The sequence below is a fragment of the Carica papaya genome, chromosome 6, assembly GCF_054855325.1.
Source record: "Carica papaya isolate Zhongbai chromosome 6, ASM5485532v1, whole genome shotgun sequence".
Classification (NCBI taxonomy): domain Eukaryota; kingdom Viridiplantae; phylum Streptophyta; class Magnoliopsida; order Brassicales; family Caricaceae; genus Carica; species Carica papaya.
In genome coordinates, this window is record NC_142314.1 from 20,149,459 (window position 1) to 20,173,672 (window position 24,214).

General features: G+C 34.3%; 1 protein-coding gene across 1 annotated transcript; it reads left to right on the forward strand.

The window, feature by feature from the left end:
- Positions 1–12,445: 12,445 nt before the first annotated feature.
- Positions 12,446–17,751, forward strand: LOC148253384 (uncharacterized). Its single transcript, XM_088223349.1, has 8 exons — positions 12,446–12,616; positions 12,710–12,975; positions 13,371–13,546; positions 14,080–14,308; positions 14,392–14,594; positions 15,590–15,716; positions 15,776–16,000; positions 17,667–17,751. The coding sequence occupies exons 1-8, from the start codon at positions 12,446–12,448 to the stop codon at positions 17,749–17,751; spliced, it is 1,482 nt and encodes a 493-aa protein (XP_088079475.1).
- Positions 17,752–24,214: the final 6,463 nt, after the last annotated feature.

Consider the following 24,214-nt stretch of genomic DNA (forward strand, 5'->3'; position numbering starts at 1 on the left):
CCTCGTCCACGTGCGGTAGGCAAGCTAAGGTAGCGTGCACTGCCTCGGGCAGAGGGCCATTGCCAGCCGGGCGGCATTCTACCACCATTTGGGTGGCGTGCCTCCTATTTTTGCACCACTGTCAAGTTGTCATCATCACATCGTCCATCCATCAGTCACGTTCGTCAGTTGTCACATTGTATCAAGTCACTTTTACTTTCCTCTCTCTTCATAAAATTTTGTCACTTGACGCAAATCTAATGGTCCCCATTTTCTATAAATCGGGGCCCTCTTCACCATTTCCTCACAGCTACCACTTCATTCTTCCATACATCAATGAGTTTTAGAGAGATAGAGAGTGAGATAGAGAGAGAAGCAGAAGAAATAGAAGAAAAAAAAAAGACATAGGAAACTCCAAGATTTCAGTAAGGAATTTGGTATTTACTTTTAACATGCTAAGGAGTGTTTTCATATTAAATTAATGAAATTTTTATTGATTGGTTGTATGTTTAATTTTATATGCATGAATAAATTATTACATGTTAGTGCATGTTTATATGAACATATAAAAACTGACTAATTGCATGTCTAACTAAAAGGATTAATTTACATGTAATAAATGTTGATGGTACGAAGATGAAGCAACAAGCATAATGTTATATCTTAAGCATGAGATATGTATCGGTATTGGCATGTATAATTCATAAAATATTTCGATAAGCTTTTAATCTCTGAGGGGTTTCTGTTTCTCCCCCATCTAGTTTGAAAAAAAGTGAGAGGATTGCTCCCTGTGGATGATAGCACACCCTCTACGGACTGATGACGCAATATGATTGTAGGGGTCCCATTTGGCAAAGTACAACTGTGACTATAGTTTACATGTAAGATCACTGTGGTTGGCACGATCATGGTCATAGATCGTGTCATGGTTTGGCAAGCTGTAAATGCATTGTTGGTTTGGCAATCTACAAATTATTGATATAAAATGAAATGAATTGGTCATTCCACATGGGTAGTCAAGAATCCATATTGCCCTCAATAAATGGAAGTTAGAATGACTTCGCGCGAAAGATAAAATAAAATAAAGAGCATGTCATGATTTGTTTGATTTTCTCTACTTCAGCATAATGGATTTGATTGGCATGATATGACTAAGAAATTATAGATTTGATGTTTTCTTTAATAAAGTAAATTATTTTCATAATTAATAAATGGACCATTAACACGATTCCTAATGGTGAGTAATGATGGTACTTTATTTCAGTTTTAATTACCTTTAAAATCTTAGTAATGTTATTTAAATTTGCTTTCCTTACTGAGTATGTGGGACTTACCCCTTTCCATGTCCCCCTCTAGATGAGAAAGATAGTGAGGAGCCGATTGTTGATCTACCCCTTGAAACTTTTGAAGATCGCGTGGATTCGTGAACTGTTATGACTGCATAGTTATCCCACACGCTAATGAGTCCATCTTTTGTATAGCTTTGTAATTAATTTTGTTTCTACCTCAGTATTATATGGAACTCTATTATTTTTTTTAAGGGATTGTAATTATTTTATTCCACTACATACACTTATCTTATATGCACTCATATCTATTTCGATATATGGAACCCTTATGCTTTAATTAGAATTTGGGATGTCACAAATGGTGAGCAGTTATGTGTAATAATCTTTTACAACTGAGGTTGTAGTTAGGAAAACCACTTTAGAATACTTAGGATATGTTTTCTTTCAAAAACTAGACTATCAACTCGTGTCTTCCTTTTCTTTTATAGGAATGACGTAAGGAAGATCTTTGGTAGAGTGAACTGAGAGACTTGAGGCCCAGGATCATCTAACTAGGACGAGTTACCGAGCTCTTCGGAGCCATCCAGGGTCTAACCGCAATTGTAGGCCAAAACTAAGCAAATCATTGCCAACACCCTCCTGCCCCTAACTATCACCCAGGTGAAAGATCTATCTCCCACAATATAGCAGAGTTTAGGAAACTCAACCACCCACTTAGAAGGAGGCCTCGACCCCTTAGTAACCAAAGCTTAGATCCTACAGATGGAGAAGTTTTTCTCTTTCTTAAACTTAACCGAGGAGAAAAAGGTTCCCCTAGTAGCCTTCATTCTAACTGGTGAAGTCGATCATTGATGGCAGCTTAAGAAGGAAGTCTTAAGTACCCCCACCACTTGGGAGATTTTCATGAATGCTTTTTTTGAAACCTTCTTCTTTGTCTATGTCTAGGAAAAGAAGGAGGAGGAATTTTAGGACCTCCATCAAGGAAATTTGATGGTTGCCTAATATCTAGCCTAATTTATCCAACTTTTTAAGTTTGCCCCACTAATGGTCACCCGTGAGAGTCGTAAGGGTAGGAAGTTTTTAAAGGGCCTTTGTGACAATATCTATGACTGGGTCGTGATGCTGAGACCTAGCTCATATGTCGAGGTACTAAAACATGCCGAGTTTATCAAAGATCTTAGTTTGGCCCAACACTAATGCATTGCCTAAATTTGTACTCAACAACGACAACACCAAACCTAACAACCAAGAAAGAAGGCTGCCTGACCCGGTTAGTAGCCATCCTGATAAACGACCCCGCGTTGTTCCTCCCCCTACTTTACCTCCAACTACTGGACACCCTTCTCAACCTACTCAACCATGTCAGCATTGTGGATGCTTGCATGGTGATTAGCCCTGTCGGCTTTTGAACAATGCCTGCTATAAGTGCGGAAGCACTCAACACTTTGTGAAAGACTGCCCCCAGCAACCGAAGGACATTACCAGACCAGAGGCCTAGGGTCGTGCGTACCACCTTGATGAACCCGGTGCCCTCACTACTCCTGCTATTATCCAAGGTATATTTTCAATTTATGACACTTCTGCTCCAGCTCTGATTAACATAGGTGCTACCCACTCTTTTATTTCTTGTTCTTTTGCTTGTAAATTATATATTAGGCCTGAACCTTTAAACGAAGTATTAGTAGTAGAGACTCCCTCTAGAAGTCTTTTAGAGGCTCATTGTATATATAAAAATCATAAAATAAAAGCTTTAGGAGTAGAATTATTAGTGGACCTTATACTCTTGGATTTTTCAGGATTCGATGTTATCTTAGATTTGGATTGGTTAGAGAAGTATAGGGCAATCATTAACTGTGAAAGTAAGATTGTAACTCTACATTCACCAAAAATAAAAAAAATCTTATGAATTTTGGTTTACTATTTTCTAAGATTTGAATAAATATGGATATTTTCTAACTATTTGTAACTTTCTGGATGTCTTTTGGAGGAACTACCTAGTTTACCTCCCCCATGGGATATAGAATTTTCTATTGACCTGCTTCTAAAGACACAACCTATCTTAAAGACTGCTTATCATATGAGTTGCACTGAACTCACTGAACTTGAACACCAGCTCTCCGAGCTCCTTACGTAAAGATTTATTCGCCCTAGTTATTCCCCTTGGGGTGCCTCAGTGTTATTCATGAAGAAGAAGGATGGTTCCTTCTAATTGTATATAATCTATAGAGAGCTCAACTGAGTAACAGTGAAAAGCAAGTATTCTTTACCTCGTATTGATGATCTATTCCATTAGTTGCTAGGTGCTATGGTTTTTTCAAAGATCGATCTCAGATCAAGGTTCTACCAATTGAGAGTAAAGGAAGAAAACATCCTAAAAATGACCTTTTGATGTTGGTACAGTCAGTACGTGTTCAAGGTTATGCATTTTAGACTGACTAATGTCCTTGCTGACTTCATGGATCCTATGAACAAATTTTTTTGGCATGCACTGGATCAATATATCATCGTGTTTATTGATGAGATACTAGTGTGCTCTAAGAGCCATAAAGAACACGCAGCTCACTTATCTAGGGTATTAAAAATCCTCTGTCAGAACCATTTGTATACTAGTTTAGCAAATGCTCTTTTTGGTTGGATCAAGTCTCGTTCCTTGGTCATGTCATATTTGGCAAAGGAGTTTTATAGATCCATCCAAGGTTTAAACTTTGATAAATTGGAACCCGTCAATGAATGTTGATGAGCTACATAGTTTTCTTAGTTTAGTAGGTTATTATCAGCAATTCATTGATGGGTTCTCCAAGATTGCAACTCCGTTGACCCATCTCACCAGGAAAGGTGCACTTTTTGTTTGGATTACGAATATGAAAAAAGTTTTGCAAAATTAAAGTATTGCCATACCTTTGGTCCAGTGTTGATCCTTCTAAAAAATACTAGATAATTTCACGTTTATTGTGATTCATCTCATGTGGGTTTAGGATGTGTTTTGATGCAACCCAATTGGGTAGTTTCTTATGGATCCAGACAATTGAAGTCCTATGAGCGTAACTACCCCACTCATGACCTGGAGTTGGTGGCCATAGTCTCTGCCTCGAAGATATGGTGCCATTATCTGTATCGTCAGACATTTAAAATCTATACTGACCATAAAAGTTTGAAGTATATATTTTTGCAGAGGGAACTGAATATGAGACAGAGAAGTTGGATAGACCTCCTAAAGGATTATGACTCTAAGATTATCTACCACCCCGGTAGAGGTAATGTGGTTGCTGATGCTCTGAGCCAAAAGGAGACTACTATGTTCGCCCAGACAATGGCCTCTAGTTGGAAGCTTGTTGATGCAATACAGGCACTCCACCTTAACCATTATGGCAACGGTGCCTACCTTGCCTAGATCCAAGCTTTGCTTGATCTTTTTATGAAGATTTGGGAAGCTCAATCCACTAACCTAAAGGTAACAAAAAATCTAAGTAAGTTTTCTTCTGATGAATTTCTTGATTTTGGGCTCATAAATGATGGATTGTGTAGATTTTAGGATCGTATTTGGGTCCCTACTGCTGTCAGGATGGATCTTCTCAAGGTTGTTCATGCCTCCAAATTATCCATCCACCCCAGAAGCACCAAGATATACTGGGACCTGAGGCGTGAATATTGGTGGCCTGGAATAAAGAAAGACATTATCAACTATGTCTCCCAATGCCTTATTTACTAGTGAATTAAGGTGGAACATCAGAGACTCGACGGTTTGTTACATGGTCTCTCTATTCCAGAGTGAAAGTGGGAGCATGTGACCATAGACTTTATCACCAGTTTGCCCAGAATATGTTTCAGTCACAATGCAATATGGATCATTATTAATAAATTGACCAAGACTACCGATTTTTTACCAATCAGAACAACAGATTCCACAAGTAGGTTAGCCCGCCTGTATCTCGAGGAGATTGTTTGACTCCATGTCATTCCTTCATCCATTATATCAGACAAAGATCCTCGATTCACCTTCTATTTTTGGGACAATGTTTAAGAAACACTTGGTTCGGGATTATACTTCAGTGTTGTTTATCATCCTCATACTGATGGCCAGTTTCAACGTACCATCTAGACACTCGAAGATATGTTATGCGTTTGTGTCCTCGACTTTGGTGATAACTAATTTGAGTACCTTCCCTTATGTGAATTTGTTATAATAATAGTTACCATTCCAGCATCAGCATGGCTCCGTATGAAGCCCTGTACAGTAGGCCCTGCCGTTCTCCTTCTTGCTGGAACCAAGTTTGGAACCAACCTCACTTAGGACCAGATTATATTCAAGAGACTATTGAGAAAGTCACAATTATCTAAAGGAACCTAGCCATCGCTCAAGATCCCTAGAAAAGCTATGCCTACAATCGTAAAAAACCCCTAGAGTTTGCTATTGGCGATCAAGTTTTCTTTAAGATCTTCCCTTACAAGGGAAAAATGCAGTTCCGTAAGAAGGATAAGTTGAGCCCCCATTATGTGGGACCTTTTTAGATTGTGGAACATGTCGGAACCATGGTGTATTGCCTCACTCTACCCCCAGAGTTTGCGGTTCTACATGATATTTTCCATGTCTCCATGCTCAAAAGGTACTACCCTGACCCTCATCACATCATTCCTCACCAAGAAATGCAGGTTCAAATAGACATAACTTATGAGGAGCTCCCCGTAGAAATTCTTAATTGGACTGATAAAGTTTTACACAACAAAAAGATCTAGATAAAGTTTTACCAGTGGCAATATCACATTCCGAAGGAGGCAGCTTGAGAATTGAAGAGTGAAATGCGAGAGAAGTTTCCAAACTTATTCATGACAAATTTAGGGGACACTATTTTTTAAAGGTGGGGAAAATGTAACACCCCAAAAACCTTCCTGCTTAATTTATATTGTGAACCCCTAATTATTGGGGCCCTTTAGGCCATTTAAACTCTTTAAAATTTCATGTTTTAATTTTTGGATGAAATTTAATTTTTGATTTTCGTATTTTATTGGTTATTTAGTTTAGATAATTATTAACATTTATTTTTTAAAAAAATTAATTAACAAGGTTTCAAGGAAAAAATAAAGGAGAAAACGACGAAACAATCCCATGAAAAATACCCGCGAGAAAGACTCCTACCTGCATGCACGCCTGCGCGCATGTCCCTTCCGTGCGGGTTGTGAGTCGTGCGGTCTGTGCACAGTAGCCCTGCGTGCGGTGGGCTAGTGCATAGTAGACCTGCGTGTAGTAGGCTTTGGTGCATAATAGGTTGGGGCAGCATGTGCTATGTCGGACAATTTGTAACGACCCGTCGCCTTTTAGTAGCAATCCTCTGTCGTTTGGGTGTCATGCCTCTAATTTTTGCACCGCCATCACATCACTGTCGTCACATCCGTCAGTCGTCAAGTCGCATCAAGACATTTTTACTTTTCTCTCTCTTCTCGCCACTTGGTGTAAATCTAACAGTCCCCATTTTTTATAAATAAAGACTCCTCTTCACTATTTCCTCGTTACTCCCACTTCATTCTTCCATCCACCAAAGAGTTTTAGAGAAAGAGAGAGTTAGCTAGAGAGAGAATGGGAAGGAATAGAAGAAAGAAAGACGTAGGAAACTCCAAGGTTTCGGTGAGGAATTTGATATTTACTTTTAACATACTAAGCAGTATTTCTAGATTAAATTAATGAAATTTTAATTAATTGATTGTATGCTTAATTTTATATGCTTTAATAAATTGTTACATGTTAATGCATGTTTATATGAACGTATATAAACTAATTAGCTGCATGTCTAACTAAAAGGATTAATTTGAATGTAAGAAACATTTATTGTATGAAGATGAAGTAACGAGCATAATATTATATTTTAAGCATGAGAATATGTATCGGTATTGGCATGCATAATTCATAAAATATTTTGTTAGGCTTTTTATCTCTAAGGAGTTTCTGTTTCTCCCCTATCTAGTCTGAAAGGACGTGAGAGACCCACTCTTTGTAGATGACGGCTTACCCTCTAATGAGAGTGTGATGCAATATGATTGTAGGGATCACTATTGGCGAAGTACAGCCATGACCATAGTTTACATGTAGGACCATTGTGGTTGGCAAGACCGTGGTCATGGATCGTGTCATGGTTTGGCAAGCCATAAATGTGCTATTGGTTTGGTAAGCCGTAAATTGCTAATATAATATGAAATGAATTGGTCATTCCACATGGGTAGTTGAGAATCCGTATTGACCTCAATAGATGGAAGTCGAAATGACTTCGCACGAAGGATAAAATGAAATAAAGAGCATGTCATGATTTGTTTAATTTTCTCTACTTTCAGCATGATGGATTTGATTGACATGATATGACTATGACCTGATGGATTTGATGTTTTCTATAATAAAGTAAATTTCTGTCATAATTAATAAATGGTCCCTTGACACGATTCCCAATGGTGAGTAATAATGATGCTTTATTTCAGTTTTAATTACCTTGATATCTTAGTGATGTTATTTAAATACTACTTTTCTTAATGAGTGTGTGAAACTCACCCCTTTCCATGTCCCCCTCCAGATGAGGAAGATAGTGAGGAACTGATTATTGATCTACCCCTTGAAGTTTTCGAGGAGCTCGTGGATCCGTGAACTATTATGACTGCATAGTTTTCCTACACTCTAATGAGTCCATCTTTTACAGATGCCTGTAATTAATTTTGTTCCTGCCTTAGTATTATATCGAACTCTATTATTATTTTATAAGGAATTGTAATTAATTTATTCCAGTGCATAAACTTATCTTATATGCACTCGTATATGTTTTTATATATTGCACCCTTATGCTTTAATTAGCATTTGGGATGTCACATTTTCAGCTACTGCAACTATACTGAAGAGAAAAAGCTTAAGTTGGCCACCGTTGAGTTTATTGACTATGCCTCACTATGGTGCGATCAATTAGCCCTTCTTTGAGAACGGGAAAGGGACTTGCCAATTACAACACTTAGAGAATTAAGATCCATTATGAGGAAGTGGTTTGTACCAGCTCATTTCAATAAGAACATGAATTTAAAATTTTCGTAATCCAAGGGTCTATGTCAGTGGAGGAGTACTACAAAGAGATGGAGATAACCATGATTATTAGAGCATGAGTTGATGAAAGGCTTGAAGCCACCTTAGCTTATTTTTTAGAGGGCCTAAATAAGGATATCGCCAATATCCTTGAACTCCAAAACTATGTCCACTTGGATGAAATGGTGCACAAAGCAACCAAGATTAAAAGGCAACTGAAAATTAGAGGAAGTAGTTGGGGTTATGTTAGTAACGCTCCCTAGGGAAATCAAAGAGGGCTCAAAGGGATGTCTTTCTCTGCATATCTTTTAACGAGCACATGATATGACTTTTTGATTTTAAGTTGGTCTTCATAAGTGTCTCTCCTTGACAAAGGTGTTAAGACATGGGTAAGGTTGTCCATTCAAATAAAGTACTGATTCCTTTCATCGGCATGGCAAACATCTCGATCATATTGCCATGGCCTACCTAACAGCAGGTATCCTACTTGTATGGGAACTACATCACACAATATCTTATCTGTGTAGTCACCAATAGAAAATAGAACACATACCTGCTATGTGACATCGACTTTGTTGTCATCCAACCAGTGTAATTTGTAGTGGTTAGGGTGTTGTTCACAAGTCAACCCTACCCAATCCACTAGGACGGTACTAGTAACGTTAACGTAGCTGCCTCTATCAATTATCACACCATAGACCTTTACTTGACCAGGCATCTAGAGTAAAAAATAGTTTCTCTCTAACCGTTGTCTTCAGGCTTAACTTGTATGTTTAGTGCTTGTTGAACCACAAACACATCTCCCTATACTAGTTGAGTTATACTTTCTCATCTTGCATCCGCTAACAACAGATCTTCCTACTCGTTATTGCTTTTGTGGTCATTAACGATATCTCCATCATCTCAGATAATCATGGCATGCTGATTGGGACATTGGGATGCAATATACCCCACTCCTAAGCACTTGAAATACTTAACAATGCTCTAGCGAGTGGTTGGCACCCAAGCCAAATAAAAAGTTTTTTTTCTCGTTCAAGAACAACTCGAGCACCCTGTCAGTTCTATGGTAAATCCTCTATCCTCATTGACCTTAGATGAAAAGTTCATAATCTCTATAGATTCAACGACGAATCCCCTAAAAAGAGGGTGGATGATGTGATACTCGCTAAGGACAAACCTAAACCAGTAGAAGGCAAGAAGTGGGCTAGTACTAACGAACTTTCGAGAAGTGAAAGGAAATAATTACGAAGTAACAGTACTCCAGGATACTGTATCCCCGATCAAGTATTAAACAGCGAGGCCCAATCCACTAAACAGAAGAGATGACACCAAAAGATGCTAGAAACCCGAAGGGTAACGAGCCTCACCGCTAAGGAATGACTCGGTCAAAAAATCCTAGCCCAAAAAGGAAGGCCAACTATAGTCTGGGTATGGATGCCTATAGGGTACACATGTCTCGCCATGCACATACAGGATATTTGGCTCCCATGTCCATCGGTGATGAAAATAAGGAATATACGAGAACATTGATTCAATTCAGATAGTGAGGTTGAAGAAATTCAAGGACGCATTAAACAGGATGATTTAAGGCTTGTGGAATGACATTGACCAAATTCAAGAATGCAACAAGGAAACATGTATCGAGCTTGGGCCAAATAACATAAATAAAAGCTTGGTCATATTAACACAAGTGGAAGTTACACCAGCCCATTCTGAAGTTGAATCAGTTTGCTTGGAAAGGCCATAACTTGAGGATTTGAATTTCTAAATTAGGTGATTAAAAAGCCTGAACTTATCCACACATTTGGGTCCACACATTTGGGGCTACAACTTTCATGAAGAAACCTAGTCCAAATTCGAATTTTATAAGATAGATAATTGGCTTGAAAGTTTCAAAATGAATACTAACTTAGATATGTCAAATCTAGTTATCTTCATTTATTATATTTAAACTTTTGATTTTCTTATTAGATACAAATATATACTTAGTAATATGAAGAGTTGTGACTCCTAAAAGTCTTAAAACTTATCTTAGAGGGTTGTTCTAAGTATAAATAGGTAGTATTCTCTTTTGTAAAGATAGATAAGTTGATATATGAATTTACTTAATTCAAGGTTTCTTAAGAGAGGTTTTTCTCTAGTTCTGATTCTTATTTGAATCAGGGTTCCTACGAGTAAAACTAATTACCTTGTGAGTAGTTTATTCCAAGGTTCTCCTCAAGGGTTGAAGTTGGGCTGTAGACTTATTCCAAAGTTCTCTTTCACGTATTAAACTGGGTTAAGGACTTAGTAAATTTGATTTAGCTTTCCAAGAAGTTGCTTCCAAATGTAAAGATATTGGGTCTTGAGTTTATTATAGCCCTAGTTTGTATCAATTTGGTATCAGAGCTTAGGCTCTAAATCAGGTTATATCCTTTGTATTTCATCTCTTTACTTTTATTTCATTATTTCAAGTCTTTGATTTCATTTCCATCCTCTATATCCATTTGTTATTGTTTAGCATCTAGCATATTACTTTAGTGTCCTTTCATTTTCTATTCATTTCAACTTATTTATCCATTTATTATTGTGTCATCATTTGTTGTTCTCCATCTCCTTGTGATATGTTTTTCTTCTAAAAGTTAGTCCATTTAAGTTTATTTCTGTTATGTTAAATATAAAAAAATAAATTAAAAGAAGGTGAAAAGAAAAGTTAAAAAAAGGAAGATCAAGAGGCAAAAGAAAAAAAAGAGATTGAAAAAAAAAGAGGATTAAAAAAGAAGTTAAAACAAAATTCAGGTTGTTTTCCTAGATTGAAATTTCTTTTAAGTCGTATTTCTTTTTGAGAATACGGGTTTATCTTTTATTTCCATCTACTTTTGTTGAGTTTCATTCATATTATCTTTTATTTCCTTCTAAGTTGGTTTATTCTATTTCTTATTATAATTCAGCACGTTTGTATAAGTTTTAATTCTTTACAATAAATCTTAGCAAGAGAATTGGAGTGGTAAAAGACTGAGTGTGAGTTCATATAGAGAAAAGCCAAAAATTAAACATGAGTAAAATTGAGCGATACCATCATTTGAGTGAAACACGTGAGGGAGTGAAGTGAGGAACTATTCTTTTGCTTTACTAACTTTGTTTTGCAGCTTAATATAAGATGAATGGATAAGCAAATAATCCCCAAAATGAGATAGATAGGTTTCAAACCTTAATGGAACTGATGCAAGCTATGGATAAAATATATGGTGAGATTATTGATCGAATAGAGAGGCTAGAAGTTTTGGTTACAAGGGAGTAGCCACCTAATGCTCCTAGTCCAGCCATGCGTGGTAGGAGATTTCCAAATAGAGTTCAAGAGGGTAATGACTTTAAAGATGATGAATCACGTAGTGATAATGAAGAAAAAGAGGAGGTGCAACTGAGAGCAAGAAATAATAGTAATAGTAGCTTTAGTGGTGTTAAATTAAAGATTCCATCATTTCATGGAAGAATGGTCCTAAAGCTTACTTGGATAGGGAAAAGAATATTGAACTAGTATTTGATTGCAATAACTACACTAAATCCAAGAAGTTACAACTTGGTGTTACTATTTTTGAAGACTATGCTATTACTTGTTGGGATGATACAAAGAAGAAGCGGAGAAGAAATAGGGAAAGACCCATTGAAGAATGGAGAGATTTGAAGTCTATAATGAGAAAAAGATTTATACCAAGCTATTACTATAAAAAATTGTACAATCAACTTCAAAATCTTATGCAAGGTTCCAAGAGTGTTGAGGAGTACTATAAAGAAATGGAAATGGCCATGATTAAAGCAAATGTCGAGGAAGATAGTGAGGCTACAATGGCTAGATTTCTTAATGGTTTGAATAAAGAGATTTCTAATGTGGTCGAAGTACAGCCTCATATGGAGTTAGAAGATTTACTTCACCTTGCTTTGAAGGTTGAGAAGCAATTAAAGAGAAAATGGAACGCAAGTCATTTTTCTTCCAAAACTTCAACATTCAAATCAAACTGGAGGAAAGGTGATAAAGCTTCATCATCCAAGCTAAGGAAGAAGTGAAATAGGTTCCTAAAGCATTTATTTCTAGCAAAGATAAAGGTAAGCTTAACTCTATTACTAATGCAAGAAATATTAAATGTTTCAAATGTCAAGGTTAGGTCATTACAAGCGGGAATGTCCAAATCAAAGAACTATGTTTATGCTTGATGAAGACTATTATTTGGCTAGTGAAGAAGAGAATGAAGGAGAAATGCCATCCTATGAAGATGCAATTGATGAGGAAGACGAAGAATTTACCATGGTAGAAAGTGGAAGGGTTTTTGTAGCAAGAAGAGCTTGGAATATACAAGTCCAATAAGACAAATGCGATCAAAGAGAGAAATTGCTTCATACAAGATATCTTATGAAGGATCACATATGTGATGTGATAATTGATGGTGGCAACGTGACAAAAGTTGCTAGTACTACTCTTGTAGAGAAGTTTGGGCTGTCTATTACAAAACATCCACATCCTTACAAATTGAAGTGGCTCAATGATTGCGGGAATATAAGGGTCACAAAGCAAGTTTTTGTGGCATTCAAAATAGGCAAGTATAAGGATGAATTGCTATTTACTGTAGTGCCTATGCTGCTGGTCATCTTTTGTTGGGACATCCTTGGCAATTTTACCGAAGGGTGATGACAACGCTTTAACACATCACTACACATTTGAGAAAGACAGAAAAAAAATTACTCTTGTACCACTTTTACCAAAAGAAGTTTATGAGGGTGAGCTTAAAAGAATACAAAGTGAGAGAGAAAACAAGGTTGAAGGAAAAAGAGTGAGCGAATGTGAGACATCTAAGAGTAAGCTTTCAAAAAAAAAAGAGTGGAAACAATAATGAAGTAAAAAAGAAAGTGAGTTTAACAAAAGAGGGGCAAAATTCAAATGAGTGTAAAAAGAAATAAGTGAGTTTGTATGCAAAAAGGAATGATATTAAGGGAGCTTGGTTTTCAAGAAAAAGTATATTTATGCTTATGTACAAGGAACTTTATCTAAACACTAACAACCTTAATGTTTCTTTGGCTAGTGTGTTTGTTTCTCATTTGCAAGAATATGAAGATGTCTTTCTGGATGAGATACCTAATGGATTGCCACCCATTAGATGTATTGAGCATCAAATTGATTTCATACCTGGTGCCTCAATTCCAAATCCACCAATCTATAGAAGTAATCCCGAGGAGACAAAGGAGATTCAAAGGCAAGGTGAGGAGTTGTTGGGTAAGGGATTTATTAGAAAAAGTATGAGTTCATGTGTTGTTCTAGTATTGTTGATGCCTAAGAAAGATGGTTCTTGGTGTATATGTGTTGATTGTTGTATGATTAACGACATTACAGTAAAGTATCATCATCTTATTCCTAGGTTAGATGATATGCTTGATGTATGGCTCTACTATTTTTAGCAAAATTGATTTAAAAAGTGGTTATCATCAAATTCGAATGAAAGAGGGCGATGAATGGAAAACTGGTTTTAAAAAAAATATGGATTATATGAATGGTTAGTTATGCCTTTTGGTTTAACTAATGCACCAAGTACTTTCATGAGACTATGAATCATGTTTTGAAAGATTTCATTAGAAAATTTATTGTTGTGTACTTTGATGATATCCTCTTGTATTCTAGAGATTCGAAAGAAGATATAGAACATTTTAGGAGTGTTTTAGTTACCTTGAGAAAAAAGTGGTTGTATGCTAATTTCAATAAGTGTTCTTTCTGTTTGGATCGAATTGTATTTTTAGGTTTTGTTGTGAGTAAGCAAGGTGTTGAAGTTGATGAAGAGAAGGTAAGTGCTATTAAGAGTTGGCCTATTCCTAAATCGGCAAGTGATGTAAGAAGTTTTCATGGTTTGGCTAGTTTTTATAGGCGATTTGTAAAAGACATTAGTACTGTTGCTGCACTACTTACGGAAGTAATAAAAAAGAATTATGTTTTCAAGTGGGACAAGGATCAAGAGCGAGCATTTAATTTGTTAAAAGATAAGCTTTGTTCGACACCTATTCTTGTTTTGCCTAACTTTGCTAATACTTTTAAAATTGAGTGTGATGCTTTAGGTGTTGGTGTTGGGCCTATTTTATGCAAGGAAAAAGACCAATTGCCTACTTTAGTGAAAAGCTCCATTATGCTTCATTGAATTATTCTACCTATGACAAGGAACATTATGCTTTGGTTCGAGTTTTAGAGAATTGGCAGCATTACCTAAGGCCCAAGGAATTTGTCATTCATACTGATCATCAATCATTGAAATTCTTAAAGGGTTAAGGTAAGTTGAATAAGAGGCATGATAAATGGGTTGAGTTCCTTGAAACATTTCCTTATGTGATTAAGTACAAGAAAGGCAAAGAGAATGTTATGGCAGATGCACTTTCAAGAAGGTATGCTTTACTCAATACTTTAGATGCTTGAATGTTTGGTTTTGAGCATGTAAAATCTCTTTACGAAAATTATTCTGATTTTTGTAGCATTTTTAAAACATGTGAGAAAATTGCATTTGGTAATTTCTATAGAATGGATGGGTTTTTGTTTAAAGTGAATAAGTTGTATATACCTATTTATTCTATGCATATGTCGCTTATTAAAGAATCTTATGGGGATTTAATGGGACATTTTGGTATTTTGAAAGAATTAAATACTTTAAAGGAATATTTCTATTGGCCTAAAATGAAGAAAGATGTGCAAAGAACTTATTATTGATGTCTTGAGTGCTAACGAGCAAAATCTAAAGTTTTGCATCAAGGATTGTATACACCTTTACCTGTTTTTAGTGAACCTTGGACTAATATTTTAATGAATTTTTTTTTGGGTTTGCCTAGATCAAGGAAAGGAAAGATTCAATTTTTGTAGTGGTTGATAGGTTTCAAAGATGTCGCATTCATACCTTGTAATAAAATCGATGATGCCACTAACATTGCAAATATGTTCTTTAGGGAAGTAGTATGTTTTCATGACATTCCAAAAATAATTATGAGTGATACGGATGCGAGTTTCTAAATCATTTTTGAAAAATTTTGTGGAGTAAATAAGGAACTAAGTTATTGTTTTCTACTACTTGTCATCAACAAACTGATAGTCAAGCTAAAGTTGTGAATAGAACTCTAGGAACTTTGTTTAGTACTATTGATTAAAAGAATTTGAAGAATTGGGAAGAGTGTATTCCATTTATTGAGTTCGCGTATAATAGAGTTACGCATTCTACTACTAGTTATTCACCATCGGAAGTTGTTTATGGTTTTAATCCTTTAATTCCTTTAGATTTAGTTCCTTTACCATGTAATGAAACAACTAGTTTAGATGGAAGGAAAAAGGCAGATTTGGTGAAGAAGCTACATAAAGATGTGCGCAAGAACATAAAGAAGAGATCCAACAAATTGCAAACCAAGTAAACAAGTAAAGGAGGCGAGTGATATTCGAACCTGGTGATTGGGTTTGGGTACATAGGCGCAATGAAACGTTTCCTATTCAACGAAAATCAAAATTGTATACTAGAGGCGATGGACCATTTCAAGTCCTTGAGAAGATCAATGACAATGTCTGCAAGTTGGATCTTCCTGGTGTGTATAATGTGAGTGCTACTTTTAATGTAGCTGATATTTCTCCTTTTGATATAGATGTTGGAGATTCGTGGACGAATCATCTTAAGGAGGGGGGAATGATACAAATAAGGTAGCATACAAGAACATTGATCCAATTCAGAGAGTGAAGTTGAAGAAATTTAAGGATGTATTAAACGGGATGATTCACGGCTTGTGGAATGACATTGAAAAAATTCAAGAATGCAATAAGGAAGCATGTATTAAGCTTGGGCTGAATAACATAAATCAAAACTTGGTCACGTTAACACAAATGGAAGTTACACTAGCCCATTATGAAGTTGAATCTGTTTGCTTTAAAGGACCATAACTTGGGGTTCTGATGTCCAAATTAGGTGATTTAAAAGCCTAAACTTATCTACACATTTGGGGCTACAATTTTATGAAGAAACTTATTCCAAATTCTGATTTTATAAGATAGATAATTGGCTTAAAAGTTTTAAAACGAATTCTGACTTAGATACATTGGATCTAGTTGTCTTCATTTATTGTATATAGACATTTATTTTTCTTATTAGATAAAAATATGTACTTAGTAATATTAAGAGTTGTGACTCTTAGAAGTCTTAAACTTATCTTGGATGGTTGTTCCAAATATAGATAGGTAGTATTATGTTTTGTAAAGATAGACAAGTTGATATATGAATTTGTTTAATGCAAGGTTTCTTAAGAGAGGTTTTTCTCTTGTTCTGATTCTTTTTTGAATCAGGATTCCTACTAGCAAAGCTAATTACTCTATGAATAGTTTATTATAAGATTCTCTTCAAGGGTTGAATTTGGGTTGCGGACTTATTTCAAAGTTCTCTTTCACGAATTAAATTAGGTTAAGGACTTGGTAAATCTGATTTAGCTTTCCAAGGAGTAGCTTCCAAGCGTAAAGATATCGGGTCTCGAGTTTAATATACCTCTAATTTATATCAAGTGGTGTTCCAAGGCCCTGTGATTAACAAATTGAAGTGACTTTATACCCTGCAGGAAAATTGGAGATAGGCAAATTCCTCGACACGTGGACACGTAGGTCCACGCCTGAATAAGGCAACCCACATGTATGCCAAGTATGCAACCCAACCCACACGGCCACGAGTGCATGCCACACATGCCCACGCAGACCACGTGCACGAGTGGACGACAGCTCCCATGCTCACGACCTAGTCCGCATAGGCCCAAAGGGGAAAACGTGCACGCCCCACTTGGACGGGCCTAAAATTAACCCAGCTTGCCCAGCGTGCAATCCACGGCCCAACCCACGAGTCCACTTTCCGCAGCCCGTGCGGACCAACTGCCCAAATTCGGCTAGCCCATCCTCCACCTTTTAATTAATTAATGTTTTATTTTTTAAAGGCTTTTGGGACCCACTTTTTAATTTCTCATCTTTTTAATTTAATTCCCAGATGTCTAAATTAATTTCCTCATGTGTTTTACATGGAAATCACATGGGATAAATCTTATCTTATTTTAATTATTATTTTGTTATAAATTCTATCCATATAATTATTCAATTAATTTCTTTGTATTTGTATGGGATAGAATAAATATTTTATTTTGTAATTATCTTAGAATTAGATAGAATTTCATCTAAGATATTATTTTATTCAAGAGTTTATACTCATCTAGATTACTTCAAGAAATGCTATAAATAGGCCTTTTCCCATATGTTGTAAATACATTTATTACAACCAATTTGAGAGAGCTCTTGAAAGCTTAAACTTTTTTTCAATTAGCTTTTTTCTGATTTTTAGCTTCTTTAAGTTCTTCGAGGAGCTCGAGCCTTCAGAAGTCTTGTTGAGCCAAGGAGCGGGGATCAACTTATCACTAAGTCCGTAGCATTTTTCCTTTCCTTATTTTATTTTTTCTTGTCTTTATTTTTGCATTCTTTTTAGGATTATAGATTCAATTAGAAAGAGGAGTTTACCTAGGTGGTTAAAGTTTCGATATTACATAACATTGAGTTGGCTATAGGATTTGATTCGATCTTTCCCATAAACTCCCGCATCAACTATTCTTCATCTCATGGTAGAAAATCCTAATTTTTCTCTTAGTTTTTTTTGTGTATTTTCTCCTTGATTTTTGCTTGCATTTTTTCCCTAGATTTTCTCTTAGATTTTCTCTTGTATTTTCTCCTTGATTTTTTACTAAATTTTTCTCCTTGAATTTCTCATAGAAGATGAGTTGTTTTCTATTTCAATTAGGAAGCTTTTAAAGCATCTTCAACTCAACTTCTACCAAAAGAATTAATTAAATATCAAAGACCAAATCAAAGTAAAATAAACCATGGAGTATTAAGCCACAACACCACCACTTTCAAGAGAGAAGATTTTTAATTATACTTGGTTTATGTTTTTTTAATTATTATTTTAGTAGTTTCCTAAATTGACTTGTATTTAGAATTAGTCTAGGATTTTACTTTTTGAGTTCAAGTAAAATTGATTTGGTGAATGCCTATATACACCATTAAATTGTAATGCATCAATTTAAATTAATCAAATTCAAAAATTATTTTGCTTTTAGTTATGCTAATTGTGAGTGTTCTTTAGGAAGGTTCTTCTACCGTTTTGTCGAGTTAGGAATTAGATCTACTTATCGTGATAAGCTTGTGGCATCTTTTCAATTCCAAATTCTTAATTCCCAGTTATCATAGTTCGCTTTCACATTGTTGATTACTGGTTAAGTGGGGGGGTTTACTAAGAGACTTAAGTTTCTGTATGCTGATATTATATGTAGGATTTTGGATTGCATTATTGATATGGGGTTCTACATTATTTGGTATCAAAACTTACACTTTAAATAGATCTTTCTATCTTGCATATTCAATCCTTGCATATTCATCCTTCATAATTAGAAGAAAAACAACATAATTTGCATCCACCCTTTTATTCATACCCATCATATAATACAAACAAAAACAAAGAAAAAAATTATATTCATAATGTTTTTTTTGCACTTTAAGTTTTTTTCTTTCATTTTTTGCTCTATTACATCACTAAGTAGTTACTTGCATCCTAATTATTTAGTATCCTACATAAACACATATCATCTTCATCTGTGTATTTATATTCCATTACATCTAAAATTAGTCTACAATTTTCTCTCTAGGATTCTTTAAAGTGTCTGAAAACCAGTTTGAGTACCTTGATTCAAGAGGAGTCAATTCCAACGCTCAACTTGAGGGACGAAAATTAAGAGAATGAGTAAAACACAATAATGAAACACTTAAGGGAGTGTTATTTTCTAACCTTTCTTTCAGGTTTCTCACAATGTGTTTACTTAACGAACAAACTGAAATAAAGCTCTGCATGGAAAAGTTCTAAAAAATGCTTAAAGAGCTTAATTGGGCGAAAGTAAAACAAAGATCTCCTACCTCATTAAGAGCTAAGAGATTAATTCAGGAGGAAGAGGCCCATTCTTGGGATGATGTGGAGAAAAGACAATCCAATCATGAGGAAAATAAAGTCATAGAAGAAAAAAAAATGATGCCATTAGAGAATAAAATAATAATGTCGCGGGAGAAAAAGAATATGATGATCCCTTAGTGGAAGAAAGAAAAGAGACTCTATTTAACCTTTCTTTGTCTAGTGGCATTGTTTTTTTCTTGTAGGAAGTAGAGTTGACCAAACCACTACATGAAAAAGTCCCAATGCAAGGATGAATCATTTTGAAGAAGGGGGGATGATGCGTGTAAAAGGAGGCAACTGACACTAAGATCCCACAATAAAGATGATTGTAAGTAAATAGTAAAAAAAGTCTTCTCAATCATAGACTCTCGAGTATTTCACATGAAGGAGTCATATACTTTTATTGGAAAAGTCATAACTGGACACTCATCTCTTTTAAGTCACATTGATAATATGTATGATAAGAGTTCTAAAGATTTTATATACTTGATCATTCATTCTTCCACAACTGGACACATCTCTCCTCATGATTGGCTTTCAACTTTAAGTAAATCTCATAAAGATTCAAGAATCCTTATCTTACTAAGAAAGGTTGGGTTTAAAGAGATTTACATCATCAAAACTAAGATTCTTCATCAATTTAGATTCCTTATCATGGAAAGAGAAGAAGAATCCTATTACTATAAGTCATGGCTAGGATTACACTCTTATTCATCTCATGGTAGAAAATCCTAGATTTTCTCTTAAATGTTCTCTTGAATTTTTTTCCTAGATTTTCTCTTGCACTTTTTTCCTAGATTTTCTCCTAGATTTTCTCTTGGTTTTTCTCCTAGATTTTCCCATAGATTCTCTCCTTGATTTTGTCATGGAAGAGGAATTGTCTTCTACTTCAATTTAGAAGCTTTTAAAGCATCTACAACTCAACTTCTCCAACAAAAACTGATTAAATATTAAAGACCAAATCCGAGTCAAGTAAACCATGGAGAATTCGGCCACAACACCATCGCTTATCAAGAGAGAAGATTTTTAATTCTACTTGGTTTATGTCTTATTAATTATTATTTTGATAGTTTTCTAAATTGAATTGTAAATAGAATTATTCTTGGATTTTAATTTTTGAGTTCAAGTAGAACTAGTTCGGGTGACTACCTATATAAAGGCCTCAACCTTAGGTTATCATACATCACTTTAAAATTAATCAAATTCAAGAATTATTTTTCTTTTAATATGTTGATTGTGAGTGGTCTTTAAGGAGGTTCTTCAATTATCTCGTTGAGCTAGGAATTAGATCTATTTATCGAGGTAAGCTTGTGATGTCTTTGTAATTTAGAATTTCTCAATTCCAAGTTACTTTAGTTTTCCTTCACATTATTGATTGTGGATTAAAGAAGGATGGTTTAGTTAGGGATTTAAATTTCTACATGTTGATTTGATATACGTGGTTTTAGATTGCATTGTTGATTATGAGTTCTGCATCATTCGCACCTCCAACTTTAAGGCCTTCTAAGTTTAGCCCAAGACTTCTTTCTTTATGGATCCATGCTTTAACATAAACTTGAAAGTCTTTCTTAACTTTATTGGCCAAAGATCTTATCTTTGCTCCACTTGACATAATGGTACTCCATCCATATAATCATCTGCATCTTGAACAGGATCCATCCTGGGTTTCTCTATATGTGAACTTTGCTCAACTTGAATTCAATTTTGATTTCACTTATTTAGATCTTGCCGTAAGGATCTCCCTCTGAATGGACCTTTCCAGCCTTTATCATTCACGAGGCCTAAATCGTGACTTATTAAGCTCATGAGGTCGTGAGCTCCATCTTGAGTTGTGTCTTGCTCTCCCATAATGTGGTCGAGACCTTTTAAGCTCATATAGCCATGATTTCCTTTATGGTCATGAACTATTAAGCTTATGTAGCCATGATCCCTCATGTGATCGATAGCTTTTATGTTTATATGAGCTTCCTTGTGGCCAATGATTATTTTTGCCACCTTGATCTCTATCAATGCCTTCCTAATCATGTCTATAACTCATTGAAATTTATATGGTTTAAAATAATCCCTAAGCTTGGTTAAACGTCTTAGTAAATTCTTCTTAACAAATGGATTCACAAGATAAAAAGTAAATAACAAATTATTCATAAAGATTAGTGTAGATGATATTTTAATTGTTGAGAGAAGAGATTTTTTCAATCACATTAGGTTATGTGCTGAAATGTTTTATGAAATATTAAGATATGTAATCCTCTAAATTATATCAAGCTATCTAATGAAAATTCTCTTGTCACGTCAAGACATGTGATGTGTTGAGAAATATAATCATTTAAACCACATCACATAATATGCTGAAAGTGTGATTTCGCAAATCACATAAGGCATTCTAATTACTCATATCACATATGATGCACTTAATAAATAGAAGCTGAAATGATATTTTTGAAAAAATAATGATATTTTGGAATATGGATCATATGAAAAGATGTTAAATTTTTTAATTCTTACTTTTAAGAATCTTGTTTGAGTTGGTAAATAATGAATTTTGATTTTTTCTAAGATTCTTGATGTACTTCCTTGTTAACTTTCTTACACTTGATTATCATTTTGAAATTCAAAAAAGTTGAGGAACATGGATAACTAATCACTTATAAAGATTCTTGATTATTATTTTTTTAATAATACAGATTGAAAATAATTATAATAATATGTCATAGACAACTAGGAAGAAGGTCTAATATTAGATATTTGGTACTTGACAATTATGAACTTAAAAAGATAATATATTTCTAGATAATGTATACATGAAATAGACGAATAGAAATATTTGTGTTAATTGATTAATCTTTCTTGATATAAATAGTGGATGGTGAATAATAAATTAACTAAATTGATATATATATATATATATATCTCTCAAATAATGATTGATATTCTTAATGCCAAAAGAAAAATAAGTATATTTGGTCATTATATATCATATAAAATATACACATCCATGTGAGATGCGTATTGGATATCATTGAAAATTGATGATATTTCAACGTGATAAACTTATTGAATATCTTTAAATATTGATGATACTTCAATGATATGTTTATTGAATATCTTTGACAATTGTTAATATTTCAATTCATTGAACTTATTTAATATCTTTGAAGATTGGTAATGATTTTGATAATACCCTTTTTAGCTAATTTTATGTCTTTTTTATCTTATTTATATATCCTTAAGACATCAAAAAGGGAAAAAATATTCCTTTTTAATCTAATATACCTTTTTTATTGAAGGGAAGAAAAAGAGGGGAATCAATCCCTAGTAGCAACGACTCCTCAAGAAGAGAAAAAATCTTCGAGAAAAAATCTTCGCAACAAAAAGTGAATGAATCTTATTCCCTTTGACTCAAAAAACTATTCTCATATCCTTGATTTGAATTTATAGATACTAAATATTTGTTAAATAAGGAAAGTGGTGGTGAGTAGTTTTCATGAGCTTTTTGAGATATTTTGTTGAAGATAGGACAAAAGTTCTTATTTTTACTTGTTCTTTAAAACTAAAAGAATAGGGAATATATAGCAAGGGGAGAATCTTTCAATTTATCTTTGATGCTCCTTTACATGTTATATATATGTTTTTTAAAAATTTTCGTCATCCATAAAAAAGAGAGGAACTATCGAGCTAAGATGATTGATTTTGATGAATGACATAAACTTACTTTTGTATTAATGATGTCGATTGAGTTTTTAAGTTATGAAAAACTATAAGAGCATCAATAAGAGGAGAAATAAATTGAAGTCCAAGAGTAATTATTTTTCACTTACTTACCTTCTATGTAAATTACGTCGCTCAATGTTGATATCTCAATTTTTTATTTTTCACTCATGAATCCCTTTGAAAAGTTTGTTTTTCTTGGAAAACAAATTTTCATTATTTTTTAAAAAGCTAATTTCGCAAAAAAAATATTTTTAAAATATATGTTTTAGAATGAAGATTTTATGTATAAGGAACTTTAAAATACAAGATATTTTAAGAAAATTTTAATTGGTGTCTCACTTGAGATGATTCCTAAAACGCACCAATTAAAATTAGTTTGAGGTGCTTAGGGACGAGCATCAATAGATTATATGCATGTTTTTGAAGAATATGGAGATTACATACTCGATTAGTGCATAAATGAGTGCCATGTGTGAAGTCATGGAGTTATTCCTTACAATAATAGTAAAATTATTATTGTTTTAATGTACTCTCCAAAATAATTATTGAAGGACACTCATAAGCAACAATCATTTATTGTATCTGGTGTAATTTGTACAAAATACATAAAAACTTCCAACAAGATAAACACGAATGTTGATGAATTAACATATTTTTATATTCAAATATAAATAATATATTACTTTCCTATTTTATGAATAAGTTCAAACATAAGTAACATGTCAATAATATCACATACATATGTTCATGCACAATATTACGTAGATATGTAGATTCATGTTTTTTTTTAAAGGTAAGAAATACATTGATACGAAGGAGATACATCTCCCATGGCCCAGAGCAAGGGAAAGTCACATAGAAGATGAAACAAATAATAGTCATGGACATAAAATGCTAAACAGAAACATAAAGAAAAAAAAAGGTAACAACGTTGGGTTTTGTCCAGCCCACGTGGAAATTAATAAAGAAAGAGAAAAAAAAGAAAGGCTGCAATATTTGGGGGAAACAATTTTCTCTCTCTGATGTATGTATATGTATATGCAGAAATTGGAAAAGAAAAAATGGCATTCAGTTTTTCCTCTCACACTCTCTCATGAAAATAGGAAAAAAAAACATAGCATCAAAAATTGGTTCTCTCTAACTCACGCACACAGACCGAGAAGGGGAGAAAGACTTTGTTTTCA

Excerpts from the sequence above, each read along its gene's own strand:
- LOC148253384 (XM_088223349.1), top strand. The coding sequence starts at position 12,446 with ATGTCAAGGTTAGGTCATTACAAGCGGGAATGTCCAAATCAAAGAACT. Across the intron at positions 12,976-13,370 it reads CTTGGCAATTTTACCGAAGG|TGTGTTTGTTTCTCATTTGC; the intron begins GTGATGACAACG and ends TTCTTTGGCTAG. Across the intron at positions 16,001-17,666 it reads GGGGGAATGATACAAATAAG|CTTCTTTAAGTTCTTCGAGG; the intron begins GTAGCATACAAG and ends TCTGATTTTTAG.